Source organism: Physella acuta, unplaced genomic scaffold, assembly GCF_028476545.2.
Source record: "Physella acuta isolate Inbredline_101_S28 unplaced genomic scaffold, ASM2847654v3 ptg000804l, whole genome shotgun sequence".
Lineage (NCBI taxonomy): Eukaryota > Metazoa > Mollusca > Gastropoda > Physidae > Physella > Physella acuta.
In genome coordinates this window covers 240,982-265,884 of record NW_026732322.1, presented here as the reverse complement: position 1 = coordinate 265,884, position 24,903 = coordinate 240,982, and the positions used below count along the sequence as shown (strand labels likewise).

The 24,903-nt window shown below is 36.0% G+C and overlaps 2 protein-coding genes and 1 non-coding gene across 3 annotated transcripts; 1 reads left to right on the top strand and 2 right to left on the bottom strand.

Moving 5' to 3' along the window:
• Positions 1–267: 267 nt before the first annotated feature.
• LOC131951197 (ranBP2-like and GRIP domain-containing protein 4) lies at positions 268–14,163 on the bottom strand. Its single transcript, XM_059313535.1, has 19 exons — positions 14,092–14,163; positions 13,307–13,374; positions 12,069–12,182; positions 9,317–9,344; positions 9,124–9,183; positions 8,889–8,927; positions 8,320–8,490; positions 7,581–7,714; positions 7,233–7,362; positions 6,894–7,050; positions 6,253–6,483; positions 4,798–4,887; positions 4,447–4,535; positions 3,895–4,076; positions 3,666–3,792; positions 2,221–2,315; positions 977–1,178; positions 557–700; positions 268–291 (listed from the first exon to the last, which is right to left on the bottom strand). Exons 1-19 carry the CDS (start codon positions 14,161–14,163, stop codon positions 268–270), a joined length of 2,157 nt encoding a protein of 718 aa, XP_059169518.1.
• Positions 14,164–16,081: 1,918 nt separating this feature from the next.
• Trnam-cau (transfer RNA methionine (anticodon CAU)) lies at positions 16,082–16,153 on the bottom strand. Its single transcript has one exon. It is a non-coding gene; the product is annotated as a tRNA-Met (tRNA).
• Positions 16,154–18,434: 2,281 nt separating this feature from the next.
• Positions 18,435–18,800, top strand: LOC131951196 (uncharacterized). Its single transcript, XM_059313534.1, has one exon. The coding sequence runs from the start codon at positions 18,435–18,437 to the stop codon at positions 18,798–18,800; it is 366 nt and encodes a 121-aa protein (XP_059169517.1).
• The last annotated feature ends 6,103 nt before the right edge of the window (positions 18,801–24,903 follow it).

Sequence of the window (24,903 nt, the reverse complement as noted above, 5' to 3'; positions counted from 1 at the left end):
GTATCATCAGTTCTATATCATCCAACTCTTTGATAACAGACCCAGTAAATTCCTAAAGCAAAAGTGTAAACATTGTGTGATTATCTAAACTTGACAGATATTGTGAAGTAGGTCTATGTGAGTTACAATATTTATTTTATTTTGCTAAGTTAAAATAATTTCCGACACATTTTTAAAATTCTTTTCCTTTTATGCTTAAATAAAAAGGAGAATTATTCTATGATTATTATTATTCTATTCTAATTATGTCTATTTTAGGGTAAGCTATTATTGTAATTTCAATTTACAGATCTGGGATCAAAATTAAATGTAGCATGAATTTCAACATATAGTGGCCTATCCTATATAGGGCCTATATTTCTTTTAGCATTATGCACCTATATGCCTTAGATATAGATTTTGCATGGTAACAAAAATAATGTATGAATATTTTAGAACACTCATATTGCCTATATAAATGACCTATTTTTACAACCATTAAAAAGTAGTAAACTTAAAATGTTTTATAAAGTATATTTAAGTTTTTTTGCATTTTCGTTAAGAAAGTAACAAATACTTGAGATGTTTCCTCTTTATCTATGATTTCCAGCAGCTCATATAGGTTACTTCTTGCTTCTAGCAAAAACCTCAGTCTGCTTGATAAACTTTCTTCACTATCTGTAGTTTCAAACAAACTTTTCTCCCAATGTCCCCTCAAGGCCTTAATAAACACAAAAGAAATCATTTTATCACAGGATGTCATATTCTAAGCTTGTAATGCAGATAATAAATTCTAAACTGAAGGGAAGGATTGTTGAAATTCTTTACCTAATCAAAATTTTTTGGACAGTAACCCATTTTAGGAGAGACATTTTCAAAAATATACAAAGACTGCCTGTAGATTTTTCACAAGTTAAGAAGTATAAAGAAGCACATGTAGTAAAAAAAATTGAGAATCAAAGTGAAGGCAAAAAATACTTAAAAGCACTTAGCTAACCTTTGCCATGTATAGCTTAGCTATAGGACTGTTTATTTGCCTAAAACCATTAACGGCTTTAGTGTATTCTGATTCTTTCATGGCAATCAGAGAAGTAGCAAAAATAACTTCAGATTTCAAATGGTTAAAGTTGTCTTGGGTAAGATCTGTGTCTCCTGGCTCTTTGAATAGTCTGGATGTGGTGAGCTGGTATCTGTTTTCTCTGTTGGTTTCGGATAAATCCTTCAGTTAAGTTACAATTTAAAAAATTGTTAAAAATAGTTTTAACAAAAGAATAAACATTGCTTTAATGATATAATTTATCAAATAATAGCTAGGCAGAGATAACACAATGTATGATACATATATGTATATATATATATATATATATATATATATATATATATATATATATATATATATATATATATATATATATATATATATATATATATATATATATATATATATATAAAAATATATATATATATATATATATATATATATATTTATATATGTAACTAGTGTAGTTACTAGGGACGATAAGAACGTAATACAGTCTGTCAACTAAAGACTATTGTAAGAACGCATTACAGTCTGACGCAATAGTGCAGGTGGTGGACTGAGAAGAACACAAAGCCACGGCGTATTTTGGGAAGCAATACAACAAGCCGCTGCGTAGTTCATAGTCTGATGCAACGAATGGAAAGTATTGCGTATACTAGGGATATAATATAAGGCTGCGTATTGAAGACGGAGGCAGAACCAAGTTGGAGGCTGAACGGTGTAGACTTATTGTGTTATGTGAGAATAGGAACGATGGACACATGCATTCTGTTATGTGAGGACTAGTGAGGACAGTGGGGGTCAGTTGGTTCATTGTATTCTTGTGGTACATTGATGCATTGTTATGTGGAGCATTTCTATTGATTCATGTAATAAAGAGATCAATGTAAACCTGCATTTCCGAGTATTTATATTGTGGTCGATGTTGTGTGCTGGTCAAAGGTAGCACGAGTAAATACACTCGGTAACATTTGGCGCTGTCAGCAGTGAAATCGGTAACATTTGGCACTACAAGTAAATAGACTCGGTAACATATATATATATATATATATATATATATATATATATATATATATATATATATATATATATATATATATATATATATATATATATATATATATATATATATATATATATATATATATATATATATATATATATATATATATATATATAGCCCATTTATATATAAATACCTTTCCATTGTTTTAATTAGTGAACTCGCTTGGTTCCAGAAATCGGCTGCTCTGTGTTCAAGAGCTCTCTTCTCATTTGAGATATGTTGTTCGGCCTGTTCACATTTTTTAAAATAATTCACCCAAGACATAAAATTATGTTTTAAATAAATTAATGTTGAAAGTAGCCTAGATATCAGAATTAAAGTATTAACAATAAACTTCTAAATGATCTTAAAACAAGAAAATAAAAATAAACTTTCTCAGTTTACCAAAAAAAAAATAGTTAGCTTAAATAAATATGAGTAATTGCAGAATTTTTGAGTGTCCACTGCTTTTACTTGAGTAAGCACATTTGTATTATTTTCTTATTTTCAGTGCAGCAGGAGTATTTTGACAATAGATTTGTTATACTTGTTTTATTTTATAATTTATATTATTTAGATGCTGTAAAAAATACAAGAGTAAGTAGATATTTAAGCATTAAAGCACTAATTATCAAATTTTTTTTTAAATTCAGTTAATTTTAATTAAAACAACATGAACACAACTAAAGTATTCATTTCACAATCATATCTGTCTAAATGGCAGTTATCTGCCCCATTGTGGAGTCAGTGAAATATTAATGAATACAGGTTTCCTGGCTGTTTAATTAGCAATGCTAATAATTAATTTTAAATGATTAATTATAAACCCTTTTGTTTTGAGTTTAATGATCTTCAAATTAACTTAATATTAATTTATAAAAAATTATACAATCTAGTGTTGTTATCAGAGATTAAAGTATCTGAAAACTTTGAAGAACAAGATAGCTGCATTAGTAGTGAAACAAAATTGAGTTAACTGATTTGCTAAAAAATCCAAGGACAGACAATATGAAAACAGGTTTTGGTGTTTGTTAGAATGAAGTGAGTGGGACAACTCCCAAGGCAAATGCATGAAATTCTCATTCACAGATGTAAAAAGTTTCATGGAAATAAATGATACCCAAATTGTGATGTTATTAACACACTTGAGTGGGTGAAATGGTTTAACATGAACTTTAACACTTGTAAAAAGACATTTGTGATTGTGAATAGTCTAAAAGTTTGTGATGGGTTACCTTGATTACGTCAAGTTTGTGAGATGAAAGTATATGTTGGTCTGACTTGTCTGTTGGGGCTAGTCATATTTTTAGAGGAGGTTAGTGAAAGAGATTGCAACTTTGAACCATGAATGTAAAAAAAAAATTACTCATAGAGGTTTAAGACATAACATAAAACTAGGAAAACAGATGGTTATATTGAACTTGATTCAGTAGTCCCCCATGCAAAAAAAAAAATGATTAAAAACAACTGTTATCCTAACAAAAATGTTTTTCTGGATAAATTTCTTTGTTGATAAAGTTTTTAATACACCCAACTGGTGTTTTTTGTTTTAGTTTTAATGTTAAATAGCACTAAGTCAAAACCAATTGAGATACTCACCTTTGCATCAAGAGACTTGGCTATATGGACCAAAAGTTGCAATGACAATCCATGAGAATCCACAAGTCTGACCAGTTCTATGCCAAAAACAAAGAAGCTTCTTAAGCTGGTTTGCTTTACACTTGATCTAAAAAAAAAGTACATTTTACTTTTAGTCAATAATTAAGTTAAATGCAAAGCATTAAATACTAATAATTATATAAACAACCATGTAAGCAGAACATCTTACTTGGATGAGTTAGTGATGAATTCATAAGCTGTTGACCACCACAGAGCCTGGTCCTCTGTACACAATTTTTGTTTTAGACAAACTGGAAAAAGAAAACTCTGTGCAACTCCTGTTTCTTGATTAGGTCGGTCTGTACATTTGATTCTACTAGCTGTGCACTGAACTGTTGCCATCAAGAAAACCTTGGAATTTGTTATTAAACAAAACTGATAATATAATATATATATAATATTTTTACTAAAATGCATTTAAAGCCTCAAAAACACTTAATAAATTAAAAAACAAGAACTTTCAGGTGTGTTTAAGGTGGTCTAAATATTTAAATCCTACACCTCACGCTTTGTTGTAAATAATGAACTACATTAATAATCTACATTTTCTATTTAACTTTCAGTTTTTAGAAACTATTTTTTTTCTCATTTGCCTTAACTATAATAGCAGGTTACAACTTCCCAGTTTTAGATGACAAACTAAAATTAATGGTAGTTGCTTTGTTGATATTATAGTGAACTAATTAATTTGATTTATGGTTAGATTATTTTTTTAGTGTACCAAAATATCAACTTGACATATTTTATCCACCATACATGTTGGCAGGTCTTGAATGTCAAAAGGAAAATTTTTAATCTTTAAAAATGAGTCTGTGGAAAGAAGGATTTAAAATATTGTAAAAGGTAAAAAAAAAAAAAGAAAATATGTAAGCCTATAAAACCAATAAATTCATAATTTTTCAAAATATTTGAAATAATCAATGAATTTTTTGGTAATAAAAATTTTATACATGTTTATGCAATCTAATTAAAAGAAATTAAATGTAAAACGTAAATATCACTGTAATGTAAGTCACATGTATGAAAGTTAGTTTTGCTTAAATCTATCAAATTAAAATAGTTATTTACTTACAGTTTGGTTGAACATTCATGTCAGCTGTGTAGTATTGAAGACACAGCCACACAAGGCTTGAAAGGTTTTTTAGGTGTACTTTAAAAGCAACTGTAGGAATTTAAAACAGTAAATTATAGACAAGTATTTTAATTTACAGTTAATAGATTTTTAAGAACTCTTTCAAGGCTTCATGTTCTCTATGGCTAATGTTATGGCAAAATGAGGTTGTAGTAAAAAATAACATAAACAAGCCTTTTTTTATATTTCGATACATTCGACTAGAAAGCGTTGAAGGACACTGGCTGTGCTACATACAATGGTGGACTTTGAACACTCAATTTTTTGTGAGATTTTGAATGTCCTACAGACACTAGTGTCCTATAGAATTTGGAATTTGGTGGACACTTGAATGTCCTAAACAATGGCGGAACTAGAAAAAAAGGGCCACCCCGCAAAATAAATGTTAATATATATATATATATATATATATATATATATATATATATATATATATATATATATATATATATATATATATATATATATAATACGAACATAGGATACTCATTGCTGGCCTGTTCAGGTTTTGAAAAAAAAATGTTTTTTTTTTCAATTAAAACAAATTACAACATCATGTCATGTGTGTAAGTGCATTAGTGTGTATTGTAAAAATCAGTTTTATTTTATCTCTGCTATAAGGCCTAGAAACCTCTATTCGGTCAAAAGAATATAAACTATGAAAGCTTTGTATAAGTAATGGTGTCTCATGTTATGTTTATTTTTATGTTTTTTTTGTATTTATATTATTGATTTTAAATACATTTCCTTTAATACAATGTCATTCTTTAGTAAATACTTTATAAAAAAAAAATAATTAAGAGAAGTAATTGCTTTTTAATTTGTTTAGTACAAGTCTATTAAAAGGAGCTTATGAGCACCCCTATGAGTCATGGAAGTGGTTTGAATGTTTGCTCATCTTTGATAAGCTTGATTGTAGGAGAAAGAGGACTCTGCTTTCACAGTGGTTTAAAAACAAAGGGAAAAAGAATATACAAGAGTGTGGGGTGGTGTCTATAGAATAAAGATAATCCAACCGCAGCTGCGGTAATCTTTTTTACAAAACGACCAACAAGTCAAAAATGCAAGAAATTTAAATTCTTTTAACTATAAAAAAAAATTATGGTCGGCTGTGGGCCCCTAAGTGGCATGTTCCTCCCCCCCCCTGCATAGCGGGGCACTGTAGTTCCACCCCTGGTCCTAAAACTAAAATCTCGGTGAGAACATGAATGTCCTACAGACACTCATGGACCCATAAGTGTCCTATAGAATTTGGTGAACACATCAAATCAATGGTGTAGAGACGGTAATCAGTGATATATTAATAGATAATATATATTAATAAATGAATAAATAGTTATACTCTTTCAATAACATACTTTGAGATGTGGTATGAATATATCCCCTAAGCCCTACCTTCATCAACTTCTCTTAGATTCTCTAAAGTAACAGGCTTTAATTTTCTAAAGCTTCCAACCATTTCTCTAGCATTGCAAAAAAAAGATGAAGCAATGAGGTTATCATTGTAGCTGTCTTCAAACAGGATTTGGCAAATTTGTTTGTGGCCCTGAATTGTCATTATTTGGCTTTTGATACTTTGATTCAATTCTAAAATATTTCCATTTGCCAGCGTGTGCAGCAAGTGTCCTAAAATTTGAAGTACAAACATGTGATAATATTAATATTTAGATAAAATTGTATATAACTTTGTGATAAAAAAATCATTTTTAAACTGTACAGTGTGATTGATATATATATAAAAAAAATTTCTCAATTTTATAAAAATTAGAATAAACATTCAATTTACAAAACTTAACATGACATTTTTTCTTTTATATTCCCACTCATCTTAAACATTAAAAAACTGTAATAATTATGAAGCTAACAAGAAAAAAATTGTATTGTAAATTTTTTAGATGAGGTTTGCTACACATCAACTAATGTGAATATTTCTAAACAAAAAGCTAAATTGTAATTGTTTGTTAGGTTGATAAATTAATTTATAAATACTAGACTAGCTACCCTAAAAAATTATGCAATCACTAAAGTTTACATACCAACTTGTGAATAACGGTCATAACTTTGCATCCACCACCACTTGTAAAACTTCACTTCTTTGATCCATGTACTTGTATGTGATATGGGATCAAAACTTAGACTTGCCAAGAAACAAGCGCCTGAAAACTTTTGAGCATCCTCCAGTGGAAGAAGACCCTGCTCAGTTCATAAAGAATTGATACATTGTATAGTTATTCATATTACATCAAATGTATTACTTATAATACTGTTTTACGTAATTACACTGTACCAGCTAGTTTTTAAATATTATTTCAATATCTGTTCCTATAAACCTCAAGTTTTATAAGAATAATAATTTTTTTATAAATTATCCTTACCAATTGGGTTTTTTTAAATATTATAACACCCGCTAGATAGAATAACTGAGACCTTGATTCTTGTAAAATGGCGAGCCAAATATAGTCATTGAAATTTAGACTAATGGCCTCCTTCAAATATTTGTCAAATCTAAAGAAAACATAATGAAATAGAGATGTAAAAGTGCTGTTTTTAAAAAAAATAGATTTGATAAATTATTAAACTCAAGGCAAATCCCTCTTATGTCGAAGATGTGTAAATGAAAAAAAATTTCGTGATTTTATTATGATCTATAAGACTATATAATAGCTCTGGATATTTATCAATCCAAGGTTAAAAAATTATACTTTAAGAATTTAAAAATGTACCTTTTTAGTGCTTTGACACATTTCTTCAAATCTGCTTCACCCATGCATAAGTAAGCATAGTTTCTTAAGATGTACAATTTTAGTATGTTATATTCATGGTTTTGCTTTATCTCAGGGGTTTTTTCATCAATATCCTATGAAAGATAAGTGCATCATTTTGTGATAATTAATTTAATGTTAACAATTTTAACACTTTTTAAAAATATTACATAATAAAATATGTGTGTACATTTTTTTAATGAAAGAATAACTTTCTTGTTGAAGAATTCATTAAGACATCTGGTTAATAAATTATAACAATAAATTTTACATTTAATAAGTACACAAATACAAGACTCTCAGGCAAGTACGTGGGCATTTTTTATAATAATTTTCTTATTATAAAGACATACTAAAAAATTTAGTAAAATAGGACAAAACGCATTATGATATAGATAATTTCTATCACTTTCAGTAGTCATAGCATTTTACATTCCCAAATAATTTAAGTTGGGTAAGTTCAATGGCAACTAGCCTATAATTCCATTCATGAGCCATATTATAATTGTTTTTTACATTTACTAAATATGTCACATTGAATATCAAAAGTTATAGAAGGAATAGTCACGGTGCCTTAAAAATGCTTTTTGTCATTTAGAAAACTATCTTCATGAATTGTATTTAATTTAACAAAACAGCTGACACTCCAGTTTTTAACAAAACGGGAGGAGTGCAAATTTAAAAGTTAATTTAACCTCACCATAATCACATGCTGCATCAGATCAAACCAAATAATAGCATCTTCAAACTTGGCCTCCTTGTTTAATCTTAAAACTACATCATAGACTGTTTTCCATTGGTTAGTGTTCATGTAATATCTTATGAGCTGAATGTGAAGTTCCAATTCTGACTGGTGAACTGACTGCCTTCCCTGGAATAAAATACTTGCTTGCAGAACATAAAAGTTTTTTTATCTATCTTTTGACAAGATCAAAATCTTTACTTAACACTTTGTAGAAAATTGTTTTGATAATATAAACAAATAACATTTTAGTTTTAGAACATTGCAGTATCAATTTTTTGTAGTCTATCAATAATGTATATACTTTGCTAAATTCTTACTTTTACTAACAATTTTAACTTTCATATATTTGTATGTTCAATGGTTTAATGTATTTCAAAATAACTTGTTATTTTATAATTTGTTCATAGGTAGGCTGACATAGAGGGCCTTATGGAAAGACTGCATAGAATTTATGTTAACTGTTTGTTGTGTTCCCATATCTTTATATATAGTTAAAAATAATTTTTTATTTTGAAATTTCTTACATGATCTGCATTCATTCTTGCAACAGCAAGTTCGTGAGCCTATTAAAACAAAGACATTGTCAATGTATTCTTCAAGTTCAAAATCTTTGATAAAAATAATAGCTTAAATGTTTTTCTTTCAACTAGACTTTCATATTAAAAAATCTGGACATTAAAACTTTTTCAAAATGCATCTAGATAAGCATTAATATTTAAATTGATTAACTTTTAAGATACCATATTAACCAAAATTTACCTTCAGTCGTATAGTAGTGCAACTTTTTGGAAAAACATTTTCACACTTCTCAAGCCAGTACTAATTGAAAATAAAATTCATTAAAAGTGAATAAAGAGTTTATGTTTCACCACTACTTTTAAATAATTTTAAATTATTGGCTCGAATCCAATTAACTGTTTTACGAAATTTCAATGTTGTAAATAGTATCTACCTTTAGGGTTTCAGCATATTTTCCAATACTGCAGACAATTTCGCCAACTGAAAATTCATTTCAATTTACATTTTTTTCAGTAATAAATTATTTAATTTAAATATTTTATTTTATCTGATTGTGTAGGTAAGCCTAGACTTAAAATATAAATATAGTTAAAATTGTCATTATTTGTGGTAGGCCTATATAAAATTATATATATTTTAAAATATATACTGAAAGCAAAAAAATATTTAATTGAAAGCAAACTTGGACCTCGAGTGTGTTGTTGGCTTCCGACAGTGTTTCTTTCAGACTTTTTCTCGGGGGATGTGTATATATTTCTATATAAATAATTATAATTCGTTGGGGTGGCGGTAGACGTCCCTCCCCCCCCCCCCCCCCCAAGAGATGTCTTGAAGAAACTCTGGCCCCCGTACTGATATTTGATAGTTAATGCGGCCCTCGGGCTTAAAAGTTTGGAGACCCCTGGGCTAATAGAATTGTATAGTCATATTGTGAAAAGAATTGTAATATTTTTTACCAAAATGACTTTAATAGATAAATCCGTGAGAGGTTCATGAACTGGTGGCCGACAAAGCAAAAGTTTGATCTCTTAGCGAAAATATAACGTACGAGCCGGCCCGCGGCATAACATACGCCGCTATTTAGTTGTTCAGTAATATAAAATTTGTGAATTCGACAGTACCAACGCTGCCACTGAAAATATTTCTATAAAACACTATAAGTAGCTCGTTAAGGACCATAACCCCCCCCCCCCTTTCCTTTCCCCCCTCCCCCCCCCCCCCCCCCCCCTTACGTTTAAAATCGTTGGCTCTGCTTGTAAACATTTAGAGTGAACACCAGAGTTTCTTCCAGGCATCTCTTCGGGGGGGCGAAGCCCCCCCGAAAATTTTTTACCGCCCCCCCGAACGAAATGAAATTTATATAATTTATATAGAAAATATATACTTTTAACAGTGTCCGCCCCCCCGAAGAAAGTTTACCGCCCCCCCCCCCCCGAAGATTTCAAGTGCCCCCCCGGAGAAAAAAGTCTGGAAGAAACACTGGTGAACACAGCTCACTAAAACCATGTAGGGGTGGGGAGGTAGGGAGCGCGTTTACAGCTTGTTTTCTAGGCGCGTTTGCAGCTTGTTTTCTAGCGGCTCCCAGAAGAGAATTATATATATAGATTAACATTTTTATTTCACATTTTACCAATAAAAGGCAAATTTTTGAACATACTTTTTAGAATCAGCGCACTGTATCCATGGCCACCATGCTCAAGTGCACTGTAAGTAAAGAAAACTTCTTTAGTTGCTAACCGTATCTAACGCTGATTGACTGGGGATTTTTTTAAAGCATATAACTGTGACATGCACTGTCCCAATGCACTATTTTTCTTATGGCTAAAGTCACTTAAGACTGAAGTCAAAAAATTTCGTATTTTTTAAATTTTAAACTGCCAATTTTTATCCCTTACAGCCGTAATCACAAATTATATTTTAGAAAAAGTCAGACAACTCAAATATCTAAAAAGTTGTCCGGGTTCAAATTAACTCATCCCCCACCCGCAACCCAATCTACAAATATTTTTTGCTTATAAATGCAATAACTCATATTATTTAAGTTGTTTCCCTTTAATTACGCACATACAATATATCGTTACAACGAGTAATGTTCAGACTAATAACAAGCAAAAATTTGGATACGGAAATAAAAGAAGTTCCGGTAGATAAAATCTGAAAACAGCTACACTTGTCCTTGTGGTATGGTTCCTGAAAATATCTACGAAATGCAAAAAGGTTGCTTATTACACCAAGTGACGCGTTCTATGCGAGCCAATAAAAAACTAACTCAGATTTTTTTAAGTGTTCTCAAAATATGCTGAGCTGGAGACAACTATGCAGTTTTTCTACAGTATTTGCTGTTTGTTTCCCATTGAATGTGAATTACAGAAATAAAGATACTCTAGTGTTAACAGGTTGACACTTTGCTTTATATATTGTACGAGCCGACCCGCTGCGTATCATACGCCGCTATTTAGTTGTTTTTTTTCTACTTTTCAGTAATTTATAATTTGTGAATTCGACAGTACCAATGCAGCCACTGAAAATTTTTGCTTAAAAACACTAAACCCCCCCTCCCCCCCCCCACCCCACGTGAAAGCAGCCTCCTCTTAGTTACCTCCTCTAAGTTTAAAATCGTTTCAAACTAAATTATCTGCCCCTAATAGCCGTCACCAAACCCGTCTCTATGATTGTAAAATGTAAACAGCGTGAACCACAGCTCACCAGACAATGTGGGGGGAGGGGGGGGGGGGTAGCGATAGAGAGGAAGAGAGGGAACTGTAAGGCGCGCTTGCAGCTTGTTTTCTAACGGCTCCCAGAAGAGAATTATATATATAGATTTGCGATAAACGTCATTTCAGAGGCGTAGCGACCCTTCCCGGCGCAAACTTTCGATTTGCACCCCCCCCCCCTCGATCTTTTCATTTGCACCCCTGCCCTCAAACTTTCAATGTGGCGCCCCCCCCCCCTTAGGTCGGCGGGGACATATGTTCCCCCCCGCCCCCCCCCCCTCGCTACGCCTCTGCGTCATTTGTCACTATAAAATATTTGCAGTTTTAATAGATCCGGGTTAAGGCTTAAAAAAAATTAAAAATTCGTTTTTTTACTTTATAAAATTGTTTCACTTGTTAACTAAATATTAAAAAGCTGACCTAAAAGAAATTTCCTTAGAACGCCCTAATTATATTTTATCCCCAGCTTACTTTTTGTAGCACACCAAAGCGGATTTTTCATCTCCAAGGGCTTCATGGATATCTCCCAATAATTTATGGCCTTGTGGATCTGTTGGCTTCTCTTTGAGGAAATCTTCAACATACCTGAAAAGGTTTCAGTATTTGGTCTGAAGTGAAAAATATCTTGGTATAGGATGAGGTTTGAAGTCATTTTAAGGGTCTTTACTTACCCTAACGTTAGTTAGCTACTTTTAAGAGCTGGGTGGACTCCCGGATTCAAACATGAGACTTACGGGTATGCAGTGGCGTAGAGAGGCGGGGGAGGGGGGGGGGGGCGGGGGTGCGGACCGCACCGGGTGACACCATTTAGGGGGGTGACACCAAGGCAAAAAATAGAGAGAGAAAAATTATAATTCCGCTTAATTAAGTGATTAATTCGAGTGTTAAATAGTCGTGTAAGAGGACATTTGACAAATCCCGACAAGGGTGGATGGGGAGGGGGGGGGGGGGTATGCAAATCGAAAGTTTGAAGGGGGGAGTGCAAATCGAAAGTTTGAAAGGTTGATCCAGAGAGCGCGCCAAATTGAAAGTTTGTCCCCGGGCGCCGGGAAGGGTCGCTAGGCCTCTGGGAGGGTGACACCATTAAGTACCGCACCGGGTGACACCCGACCTCGCTACGCCACTGCGGGTATGCATTCTACTGCTAAGCCACGCCTTTTATATTATAAATAGGACCTATACATTTAAAGCCTGTCGCTAAACAGTTAAAGAACAACAAGCCAAAATAGTGTCACCACAATACAACTTGTAAAAAAAAAAGTTTGCAAACTTGCCACACAAAAGTTTGCTGTAATTAGAGAAATCTTAGCTAGAAATGAGTGGGGGTGGGGTAATTAAATCTGGCGGAATGGAATGCTGGGAAATTTATAATAATTTATTTGCATGCTAAAATAATATATTTTTTTATATTTTTAAATCAATGTTAAATTTACTCAACCGGCTGGACCATTCACAAAAGCTTCTCCAGTATTACTTAAAGCAATCGACTTCAAACACACGTTAATTACAAGTTACATTCACATATGTTGTATGTCTTACTCGTAATAAACAGATAAAATCATTACACAAGATTTAAACAAAGCATATATTTACTAGTTATAGAAATTCACCACAGTAAATGCAATATCGACGAAAGCTTTGAAAGTTTGAAGTTCTATAGATCGGGATGAGAAAGAAATTAGATTGATTACAAAGGTTTCGATACTTACTGTTTCGCTACATCATATTCTTCAATACTGGAGTATAATATTGCTATCTTTAGCCCTTGTAAACGCCTCTAAAAATTAATAAAATTATATGTACAGGCATATACATTATTTTGTATGTATATACATGTATATGTATATATATATATATATATATATATATATATATATATATATATATATATATATATATATATATATATATTTATATATTTATATATTTATATATATTTATATATATATATATATATATATATATATATATATATATATATATATATATATATATATATATATATATATTTATTTATATATTTATATATTTATATATTTATATATTTATATATTTATATATTTATATATATATAGGCCTATATATATATATATATATATATATATATATATATATATATATATGTGTGTGTGTGTGTGTGTGTGTATAGCGCCATACTATTGAAATATTTTCACACGGGGGTGTAAGGGAATATTATCTTCATTTAATTTCAACATATAGGCTACGCTCGTTAATACACACATAATCCCCCCCCCCCCCCCCCATCCTCTCCAGAAACTGCAACATTGTAAAGTCATTTTTCTCATCCTACTATTGCTGATATCATTACACAGGATCTCTTACCACCCGCAGATTACTAAATGTTTCATGTGCAATACGTGTAAAGCTATCTCCGTCATGCTTTACAACATCCAGTTTGTCAATAACTTAGAGAAAAAAACTCGTACTATCACAGTTTACACCTACACATCAACACCAGCATGAGATAACTTACCTCGGCCGCTGTACTGCTCTTAGACAGAATACTATTTACTTCTTTATCAACGTTAGTCTTTCTTGACGACATGATTTACTCAAGGTAGAAGTATAAACTGCATAGTAACTTGAATATCAAAAAGGACATTTAAAGCAAAATTGATCCAATATTCCTTCTAGGAAATAAGTCGTGGCTTACACATAAATTAAGACTTTGAACGTAGAGATCACGATGTATTGTGAGCTATTATTAACAAAACATAAAGAAATTTCTTTAAATTTAATTGCATGCAGGCTTATTTATATGATATTCATTGTTTACATGCACTTGATTTGCACAATTCAAATTCGCGTCTATGTCACAACGATTTCATTAGTTTCAGTTTCAATTTAGTCAGGTTGCGTAAGGTTGGAAAATACATACGCATATGGAACATCTGGAGCGTGTGGGGGATTTTAGATATTCAACTGTTACAATCGTATTGACTCGTTGTTGAAATTCTTATGGGTAAATCAATGTGGGACGAATAATCGATACATTCATGGTGTATCCCGTTTACACATTAGTATGTTCATTTCCTGCTTATATTTAAACTAAACATCTCATTTATTCAGAGTTTCTTCCAGGCATCTCTTCGGGTGCCCCCCCCCCCCCGAAAATTTTTTTTTACCGCCCCCCCCCCCCCCCCCCCCCCCCGAACGAAATGAAATTTATATAATTTATATAGAAAATATATACTTTTGACAGTGTCCGCCCCCCCCCCCCCCGAAGAAAGTCTACCGCCCCCCCCCCCCCCCCCCCGAAAATTTCTAGTGCCCCCCCCCCCCCCCCCCGGGGAAAAATGTCTGGAAGAAACACTGCATTTATTTGCTTGGAAGTTATGATGCCCAATTTAACATTTGTAAGGTTAAAATCGGCATTGCTTTGGCGAATTATTCAAAATCTAATCTGTTAAATTTTGAATAGGATAGTCGAGAATATCAAATGTAGTATATAATCGTGAACACTGTTATCATCTCGGTTTATTATTCAGCATATGCAGAAAAAAAAAAACACTATGTAATTATAACGATAAGCTAAAATCTCGACATTCAAAGACATTTACCAATATTGCAACACTGGAGATTTAGTTTGAACTCGAAGATAAAACTGATATTTCTTTTAAAATAGATGGAGTGATTGTTAACGTAAATAGCAAATCCTTGAGAATGTCAAATTTTAAACAGCGTTTAAACGCACACACACACACATATATATATATATATATATATATATATATATATATATATATATATATATATATATATACATATATATACACATAAAGAAACATATATATGTGTGTGTGTGTGTATAGAAATATATATACGTATGCATATATATATATATATATATATATATATATATATATATATATATATATATATATATATATATATATTCACATTACCATTCACATTCACATTTATATTTATATACATATCATCTATATATATAATTCTCTTCTTCGAGCCGTTAGAAAACAAGCTGCAAACGCTCTCCCTACCTCCCCACCCCTACATGGTTTTAGTGAGCTGTGTTCACTCTAAATGTTTACAAGCAGAGCCAACGATTTTAAACGTAGGGGGGGGGGAAAGGAAGGGGGGGGTTATGGTCCTTAACGAGCTACTTATAGTGTTTTAAAGAAATATTTTCAGTGTCAGCGTTGGTACTGTCGAATTCACAAATTATGAATTATTGAAAATTAGAAACAACTAAATAGCGGCGTATGTTATGCCGCGGGCCGGCTCGTATATAATAATATGTAATGTGAATGGTGTTTAACTAAATATTTTACATCGGTTATGTACAATATTACTTTAATTCAGAATCTACTGCTTTAAAAATCAGAACACCAAATCTAATTCCATAACAATATCGATATACACGATGTCTTTAATTCAGTTGTTAATAGATCGTAGAAGCATGGCGGGTTTTTACACATGTTAACTTTATTAAAACAAAAATGTAGCAGAGCGTGGTTTCGATCCACGGACCTCTGGGTTATGGGCCCAGCACGCTTCCACTGCGCCACTCTGCTCTTGATTTTAACAAAGTAAATAATACTTTTAAAATAGCTTGTATTATAGGTCCAAAATGAATTTTTTTGTAAAGCACATTGAGCATGATTTAATCAAGTGTGAGTGGAAAAGTCGATTTAAAAAAAATGGAGCTTTCAACGCAAAACAAGTGTAGTAGTTCCATGAGATGTGTTAAAGATGTCCTAATTGTTGCTGTATATCATATGAATTACCCCAAATAAACAAAAGATTTGTCATTAATCATGTACAAGGTTACATTAGTGTAGCGACTGCATTTAAAAGAGTAACACCAAATCGAGTTGCTTTCATGCATGACTTCAGGGGGGGGGGCGAAGAAAGTCTACCCCCCCCCCCCCCCCCGAACGAAATGGAATTTATATAGAAAACATATACTTTTACCAGTGTCCGCCCTCCGAAAAATGTTGTCCGCCCTCCGCACCCCCCCCCCCCCCCCCCCCGGAGAAAAAAGTCTGGAAGAAACACTGACACCAAATATCTTTTCATAGTAAAATGAATGTGCACAACTTTACCTTCATACTTACTCACAGTGCCATTAGTTTTTAACTCAACGTGGTCTTCTGCGGAATTCTATAAATTTTCTCTACCAAAACAATTTTAGCAGAGCGTGGTTTCGATCCATGGACCTCTGGATTAAGGGCCCTGCACGCTTCTACTGCGCCACTCTGCTACTTCATGTTACATTTTTAGTGTAAAGTATTTAACTTTATTAGGAATATATATATTGACCTCCCTAAAGGTGACAGTGTTCTTAAACGGATTTCGTTTTTCCAAACTATTCAAATCATTGAGCTGGATGAAAGTTAGGTATCGTGTTACATTTACGTAACAATTTTCAAAAGTCCTAGTTTACAAATGGTACATAACTGTAAAAAAATAATTTAAAATGCTCTGAACAAGCCTCTCCTTCATCGTCGCATATCGTCATTCAGTCATTTTAAGTACATCATATTTAAGCTTACGGGAGCTTTTTTTTTTCTTTTCTCCTCTATGTAAAGGGAAGTAACTGTTATCGACATAATAAGCCTAGCCTAGTTATAAAAAAAAAGTTCTGTTTTCAAACCTGACGGTTTATAGTGCATCTAACCAACTAAAAGACAAACTAAGTCGGGTGGACTGACTTGATCCGGGATTCGAACTCGAGACTCACGGGTTAACAGTCCAGCTCTCTACCGCTAGACCACTCCGTCACCATAATAAGATGTCAAACGTACAGAAGGCGATGGAGTTGGGTTGGTTGTTTAAATATAATCGGCAAAATAAACCTCATGTGCTTGGAAACAAATCTACCTACGTTTTTCGACAATGAGAAGAATAAAAAAAAACTCGCAACCTGTTGGGCTATTCAACATTTTAAACAAGTTACAAGAATCTTTTTTTTAGATTGATCCCCACTGTGCTTTGTAAAGTTGATTGCTGTGGTCGTGATCGATATGATAAAGACATAAAGAGATCAACCCTAGATAACTTCTATATATATAAATATTAGGTAGACTGTGTGTAATGACGGGGATGTTGTGAAAGTGTTTAGTGTATACAATTAGATGTTTGCTACGTTCCATTATTCCCCTCCCCGCGTCACCACCCCCACCCCCCATTTAACCTGTGAACACTACTCAGCCCCGCATCCGTCCGAACACACCAACTTGTTTACGTTGGACTAGCTACTGTCCTAAGTTAATTCAAACACACACACAAGTGTTCAACATAGTCCTACGTTCATTCAAACACACACACACACACGTTGAACAGTGTCAAAAACAGTGAAAACACAGGTTCATCAGCATTATCAAGCTCTTTAAAAATTCCCCGACTGTTTGTGTGTTGTGTTATTTTAAGCTCTGGTCTATTGACTGTTGTAATGATCCTGCCAGATAAATTAGCTATACTGTGTTCTGTTTGGTTATCAAATGTCACGTTTTGTGAAGGTGTGCATTCTGTAGTGGATTAGGATTTGTTACTGTGCTAAGTGAGGACGCTTTTTTATTCCATACCACGTCACTTCCTGGTTGCTCTGTCATCATTATAACACGTCGACTAGATGGTATGTCATGAGCATGTCAGGACCATGTATACTCATTAACGAGTGGACCCATCAACAAGATGGCCCCTAAACAAGATGGCCCATAAACAAGATGACCCTTCAATAAAGGGGCCCATCAAAAGAGAGAACCCTCTTCACCGAGAGGACCTATCAGAGGACTCATCACCGAAAGGACCCATCAACGTGATGACCCATCACCTAGATTACCCATCACCGAGATGACCCATCACCGAGATGACCCATCACCGAGAGGACCCATCACCGAGAAGACCCATCACCGAGAGGACCCATCACCGAGAGGACCCATCACCGAGAGGACCCATCACCGAGAGGACCCATCACCGAGAGGACCCATCACCGAGAGGACCCATCACCGAGAGGACCCATCACCGAGAGGACCCATCACCGAGAGGACCCATCACCGAGAGGACCCATCACCGAGAGGACCCATCACCGAGAGGACCCATCACCGAGAGGACCCATCACCGAGAGGACCCATCACCGAGAGGACCCATCACCGAGAGGACCCATCACCGAGAGGACCCATCACCGAGAGGACCCATCAAGTAGATGTTCACATATGAGTATCAGATAAGGGCTGAAAGTGTGTGTACACACCAAACAAAAACCAACACCTACAAATTCACTAACAGTCAACCAAAACAATAATAACCTAAGAACGCTAATTGACAACGGACAAACGAAAGACAACGAACCAACTAACAGACAACCAACGGACGAAAACCAACCAACGAACCTAACTAACACCACTAACGGACAGACGGACAAACGAACGACAACTAACCAACTAACAGACTACCAACGGACGAAAACCAACCAACGAACCTAACTAACACCACTAACCGACAACGGACTAACGAACGACAACTAACCAACTAACAGACAACCAACGGACGAAAACCAACCAACGAACCTAACTAACACCACTAACGGACAGACGGACAAACGAACGACAACTAACCAACTAACAGACAACCAATGGACGAAAACCAACCAACGAACCTAACTAACACCACTAACCGACAACGGACTAACGAACGACAACTAACCAACTAACAGACTACCAACCAACAGACGAAAACCAACCAACGAACCTAACTAACACCACTAACGGACAGACGGACAAACGAACGACAACTAACCAACTAACAGACTACCAACGGACGAAAACCAACCAACGAACCTAACTAACACCACTAACCGACAACGGACTAACGAACGACAACTAACCAACTAACAGACAACCAACGGACGAAAACCAACCAACGAACCTAACTAACACCACTAACGGACAGACGGACAAACGAACGACAACTAACCAACTAACAGACAACCAATGGACGAAAACCAACCAACGAACCTAACTAACACCACTAACCGACAACGGACTAACGAACGACAACTAACCAACTAACAGACTACCAACCAACAGACGAAAACCAACCAACGAACCTAACTAACACCACTAACGGACAGACGGATAAACGAACGACAACTAACCAACTAACAGACAACCAACGGACGAAAACCAACGAACGACTCTAACTAACTCTACTAACCGACAACGGACAAACGAACGACAACTAACCAACTAACAGACAACCAACCAACGGACGATAACCAACCAACAAACCTAACTAACACCACTAACCGACAACGGACAAACGAACGACAACTAACCAACTAACAGACAACCAACCAACGGACGAAAACCAACCAACGAACCTAACTAACACCACTAACCGACATCGGACAAACGAACGACAACTAACCAACTAACAGACAACCAACCAACGGACAAAAACCAACCAACAATCCAAACTAATAGCACTGAAAACGGACAAACGAACGACAACTAACAAGTCATAAGCAAGAAACCTTAAAGTCCTCAGCCAACTAGTCCATTAAGACATTAGCAAGCCAACAAGCCGTAGTCACCACCAGCAAGCCAACTAGCCGACATCAGCAGATAGCCAACTTGCCCTAAAGTCATCAGTAACAAGTCAACTAATCCTCAAGTCATCAGGAGTAAGCTAACTAGCCCCCAAGTCATCAGCAACAAACTCACTCTCAAGTCATCAGCTGCAAGTCAACTGGACCTCAAGTCATCAGGAGCTAGCCAACAAGCTGTTAAGTCATAATAAGCAAGCCGACTAGCCTTCATCAGCAGCAAGCAACTAGCCATCAAGTCAACAGCAGGAAGCCAAATAGCCGTCAAGTCATCCGCAGCAAGCCAACTAGCGGCCATAAACAACAAGCTAACTAGCCCTCAAGTCAACACAAGCAAGCAAAATAGCCGTCATAAGCAGCAAACAAACTAGCCATCACGTCATCGGCAGCAAGCCAATTAGCCCTCAAGTCATCAGCAGCACTCAAACTAGCCTTTTAGTGATTAGCTGCAAGACAACTAGCTGTCTAGTCATAAGCAGCAAGCCAACTAGACGTCAGCAGCAGCAAGCCAACTAGCCCTAAAGTCAAAAGCAGAAAGACAACTAGCCGTAATCTGCAGCAAACCAACTAGCCGTCAAATGATAACTTTAAGCCAAAAAGCCGTCACATAATATAAGCCAAACAAATTAGCCGTCAAGTCATCAACAGCAAGCCAACATTACTGTCATCAGCAGCAAGCCAATTAACTGTCATCAGTTGCAAGCCAACTAGCCTTCAATTCAAAAGCAACAAGACTTCTAGCCAAGTCTCCTACAGCTAGTCAACTAGCCGTCATTAGAAACAAGCCAATCAGCCTTCAAGTCATCAGCAGAAAGCCAACTAGCCGTCATCAGCAGCAAGTCAACTAACCCTCAATTCAGCAGCAGCAAGCCAACTAGCCCTTAAGTCAGAAAAAGCAAACCAACTAACCGTCAAATATTAACTTTACGCCAAGTGGCCGTCACATAATATAAGCTAAACAAATTAGCCGTCAAGTCATCAACAGCTAGCCAATTAGCAGTCATCAGTTGCAAGCCAAAAAGCCGTCAATTCAAATGCAGCCAGAAATCTAGCCGTCAAGTTACCAACAGCTAGCCAACTATCCGTGAAGAGAAGCAAGTCAATCAGCCATCATCAGCAGCAAGCCAACTAGCTGTCATCAGCAGCAAGCCAACAAGCCATCGTCAGCAGCAAGCCAACTAGCTGTCATCAGCAGCAATCCAACTAGCCCTAAAGTCAACAGGAGCAATCCAACAAACCCTAAAATCATCTGCAGCAAGACAACTAGCTCTCGCATAATCAGCAGGAAGCCAACTAGCCGTCACATAATATAAGCCAAACAGACTAGCCATCACGTCATCGGCAGAAAGCCAATTAGCCCTCAAGTCATCAGCAGCACTCAAACTAGCCTTTCAGTGATTGGCTGCAAGACAACTAGCTGTCTAGTCATAAGCAGCAAGCCAACTAGACGTCATTAGCAGTAAACCAACTAGCCCTAAAGTAAGCAGCAGCAAGCCAACTAGCCCTAAAGTCAAAAGCAGAAAGACAACTAGCCGTAATCTGCATCAAACCAACTAGCCGTCAAATGATAACTTTAAGCCAAAAAGCCGTCACATAATATAAGCCAAACAAATTAGCCGTCAAATCATCAACAGCAAGCCAACATTACCGTCATCAGCAGCAAGCCAATTAACTGTCATCAGTTGCAAGCCAACTAGCCTTCAATTCAAAAGCTACAAGGCTTCTAGCCAAGTCTCCTACAGCTAGCCAAATAGCCGTCATAAGAAGCAAGTCAAGCAGCCTTCAAGTCAGCAGCAGCAAGCCAACTAGCCCTGAAGTCAAAAGCAGAAAGACAACTAGCCATAATCTGCAGCAAACCAACTAGCCGTCAAATAATAACTTTAAGTCAAAAAGCCGTCACATAATATAAGCCAAACAAATTAGCCGTCAAGCCATCAACAGCAAGCCAATTAACTGTCATCAGTTGCAAGCCAACTAGCCTTCAATTTAAAAGCAACAAGGCTTCTAGCCAAGTCTCCTACAGCTAGCCAACTAGCCGTCATAAGAAGCAAGCCAATCAGCCTTCAAGTCATCAGCAGAAAGCCAACTAGCCGTCATCAGCAGCAAGACAACTAACACTCAAGCCAGCAGCAGCAAGCCAACTAGCCCTTAAGTCAGAAAAAGCAAGATAACTAGCCGTAATCTGCAGCAAACCAACTAGCCCTGAAGTCAGCAGCAGCAATCTAACAATCCCTTAAGTTAGAAGCAGCATGACCATTAGCTGCCATCAGAGGCAAACCAACTAGCAGTCAAATCAATAACTTTAGGCAAAAAAGCCTTCATATAATATAGGACAAACAAATTAGCCGTCAAGTCATCGACAGCAAGCCAAAATGTCGTTATCATCAGCTAGCAAATTAGTTGTCATCAGTTGCAAGCCAAAAAGCCTTCAATTCAAATGCAGCCAGAATTCTAGCCGACAGGTTACCACAACTAGGTAACTAGCCGTCATAAAAAGCAAGTCAATCAGCCTTCAAATCATCAACAGCAAGCCAACTAGCCATCAAGTCAGCAGCAGCAATCTAAAAAACCCTAAAGTCATCTGCAGCAAGACAACTAGCCCTGTAATTATCTGCAGAAAGACAACTAGCCCTTAAGTCATCACCAGCAAGACAACTAGCCCTTATTCATCAGCCGCAAGCCAACTAGCCCTCTCGTCATCATCAGCAAGCCAACTAGCCCTTAAGTCAAAAGCAGAAAGACAACTAGCCGTAATCTGCAGCAAACCAACTAGCCGTCAAATAATAACTTTAAGCCAAAAAGCCGTCACATAATATAAGCCAAACAAATTAGCCGTCAAGTCATCAACAGCAAGCCAACATTACTGTCATCAGCAGCAAGCCAATTAACTGTCATCAGTTGCAAGCCAACTAGCCTTCAATTCAAAAGCAACAAGGCTTCTAGCCAAGTCTCGTACAGCTAGCCAACTAGCCGTCATAAGAAGCAAGCCAATCAGCTTTCAAGTCATCAGCAGAAAGCCAACTAGCCGTCATCAGCATCAAGTCAACTAACCCTCAAGTCAGCATCAGCAAGCCAAGTAGCCCTTCAGTAAGAAAAAGCAAACCAACTAGTCGTCAAATATTAACTTTACGCCGAATGGCCGTCACATAAAATAAGCCAAACAAATTAGCCGTCAAGTCATCAACAGCAAGCCAATTAGCAGTCATAAGTTGCAAGCCAAAAAGCCGTCAATTCAAATGCAGCCAGAAATCTAGCCGTCAAGTTACCAACAGCTAGCCAATTATCCGTCAAGAGAAGCAAGTCAATCAGCCATCATCAGCAACAAGCCAACTAGCTGTCATCAGCAGCAAGCCAACTAGCTGTCATCAGCAGCAAGCCAACTAGCTGTCATCAGCAGCAAGCCAACTAGCTGTCATCAGCAGCAAGCCAACTAGCTGTCATCAGCAGCAATCCAACTAGCCCTAAAGTCAGCCGCAGCAATCCAAGAAACCCTAAAATTATCTGCAGCAAGACAACTAGCTCTCACATAATCAGCAGCAAGCCAACTAGCCGTCACATAATATAAACAGACTAGCCATCACGTCATCGGCAGAAAGCCAATTAGCCCTCAAGTCATCAGCAGCACTCAAACTAGCCTTTCAGTGATTAGCTGCAAGACAACTAGCTGTCTAGTCATAAGCAGCAAGCCAACTAGCCCTGAAGTCAGCAGCAGCAAGCCAACTAGCCCTAAAATAAGCAGCAGCAAGCCAACTAGCCGTCATCAGCAGCAAGTCAACTAACCCTCAATTCAGCAGCAGCAAGCCAACTAGCCCTTAAGTCAGAAAAAGCAAACCAACTAACCGTCAAATATTAACTTTACGCCAAGTGGCCGTCACATAATATAAGCTAAACAAATTAGCCGTCAAGTCATCAACAGCTAGCCAATTAGCAGTCATCAGTTGCAAGCCAAAAAGCCGTCAATTCAAATGCAGCCAGAAATCTAGCCGTCAAGTTACCAACAGCTAGCCAACTATGCGTGAAGAGAAGCAAGTCAATCAGCCATCATCAGCAGCACTCAAACTAGCCCTTAAGTCAAAAGCAGAAAGACAACTAGCCGTAATCTGCAGCAAACCAACTAGCCGTCAAATGATAACTTTAAGCCAAAAAGCCGTCACATAATATAAGCCAAACAAATTAGCCGTCAAGTAATCAACAGCAAGCCAACATTACTGTCATCAGCAGCAAGCCAATTAACTGTCATCAGTTGCAAGCCAACTAGCCTTAAATTCAAAAGCAACAAGGCTTCTAGCCAAGTCTCCTACAGCTAGCCAACTAGCCGTCATAAGAAGCAAGCCAATCAGCCTTCAAGTCATCACCAGAAAGCCAACTAGCCGTCATCAGCAGCAAGTCAACTAACCCTCAAGTCAGCAGCAGCAAACCAACTAGCCCTTAAGTCAGAAAAAGCAAGACAACTAGCCGTAATCTGCAGCAAACCAACTAGCCGTCCAATATTAACTTTACGCCAAAATGCCGTCAAATAATATAGGCCAAACACATTAGCCGTCAAGTCATCAACAGCTAGCCAATTAGCCGTCAAGAGAAGCAAGTCAATCAGCCATCACCAGCAGCACGCCAACTAGCTGTCATCAGCAGCAAGCCAACTAGCTGTCATCAGCAGCAAGCCAACTAGCCCTAAAGTCAGCAGCAGCAATCCAACAAACCCTAAAATCATCAGCA

Bases quoted from the DNA above. Each gene is read 5' to 3' on its own strand.
- LOC131951197 (XM_059313535.1), bottom strand. From the start codon at position 14,163: ATGTCGTCAAGAAAGACTAACGTTGATAAAGAAGTAAATAGTATTCTG. The intron at 9,184-9,316 runs GTAGATACTATT...ATTTTCAATTAG, and splicing joins AATATGCTGAAACCCTAAAG to TACTGGCTTGAGAAGTGTGA. The intron at 8,928-9,123 runs GTAAATTTTGGT...TTGTTTTAATAG, and splicing joins GCACTACTATACGACTGAAG to GCTCACGAACTTGCTGTTGC.
- LOC131951196 (XM_059313534.1), top strand. From the start codon at position 18,435: ATGACCCATCACCGAGATGACCCATCACCGAGAGGACCCATCACCGAG.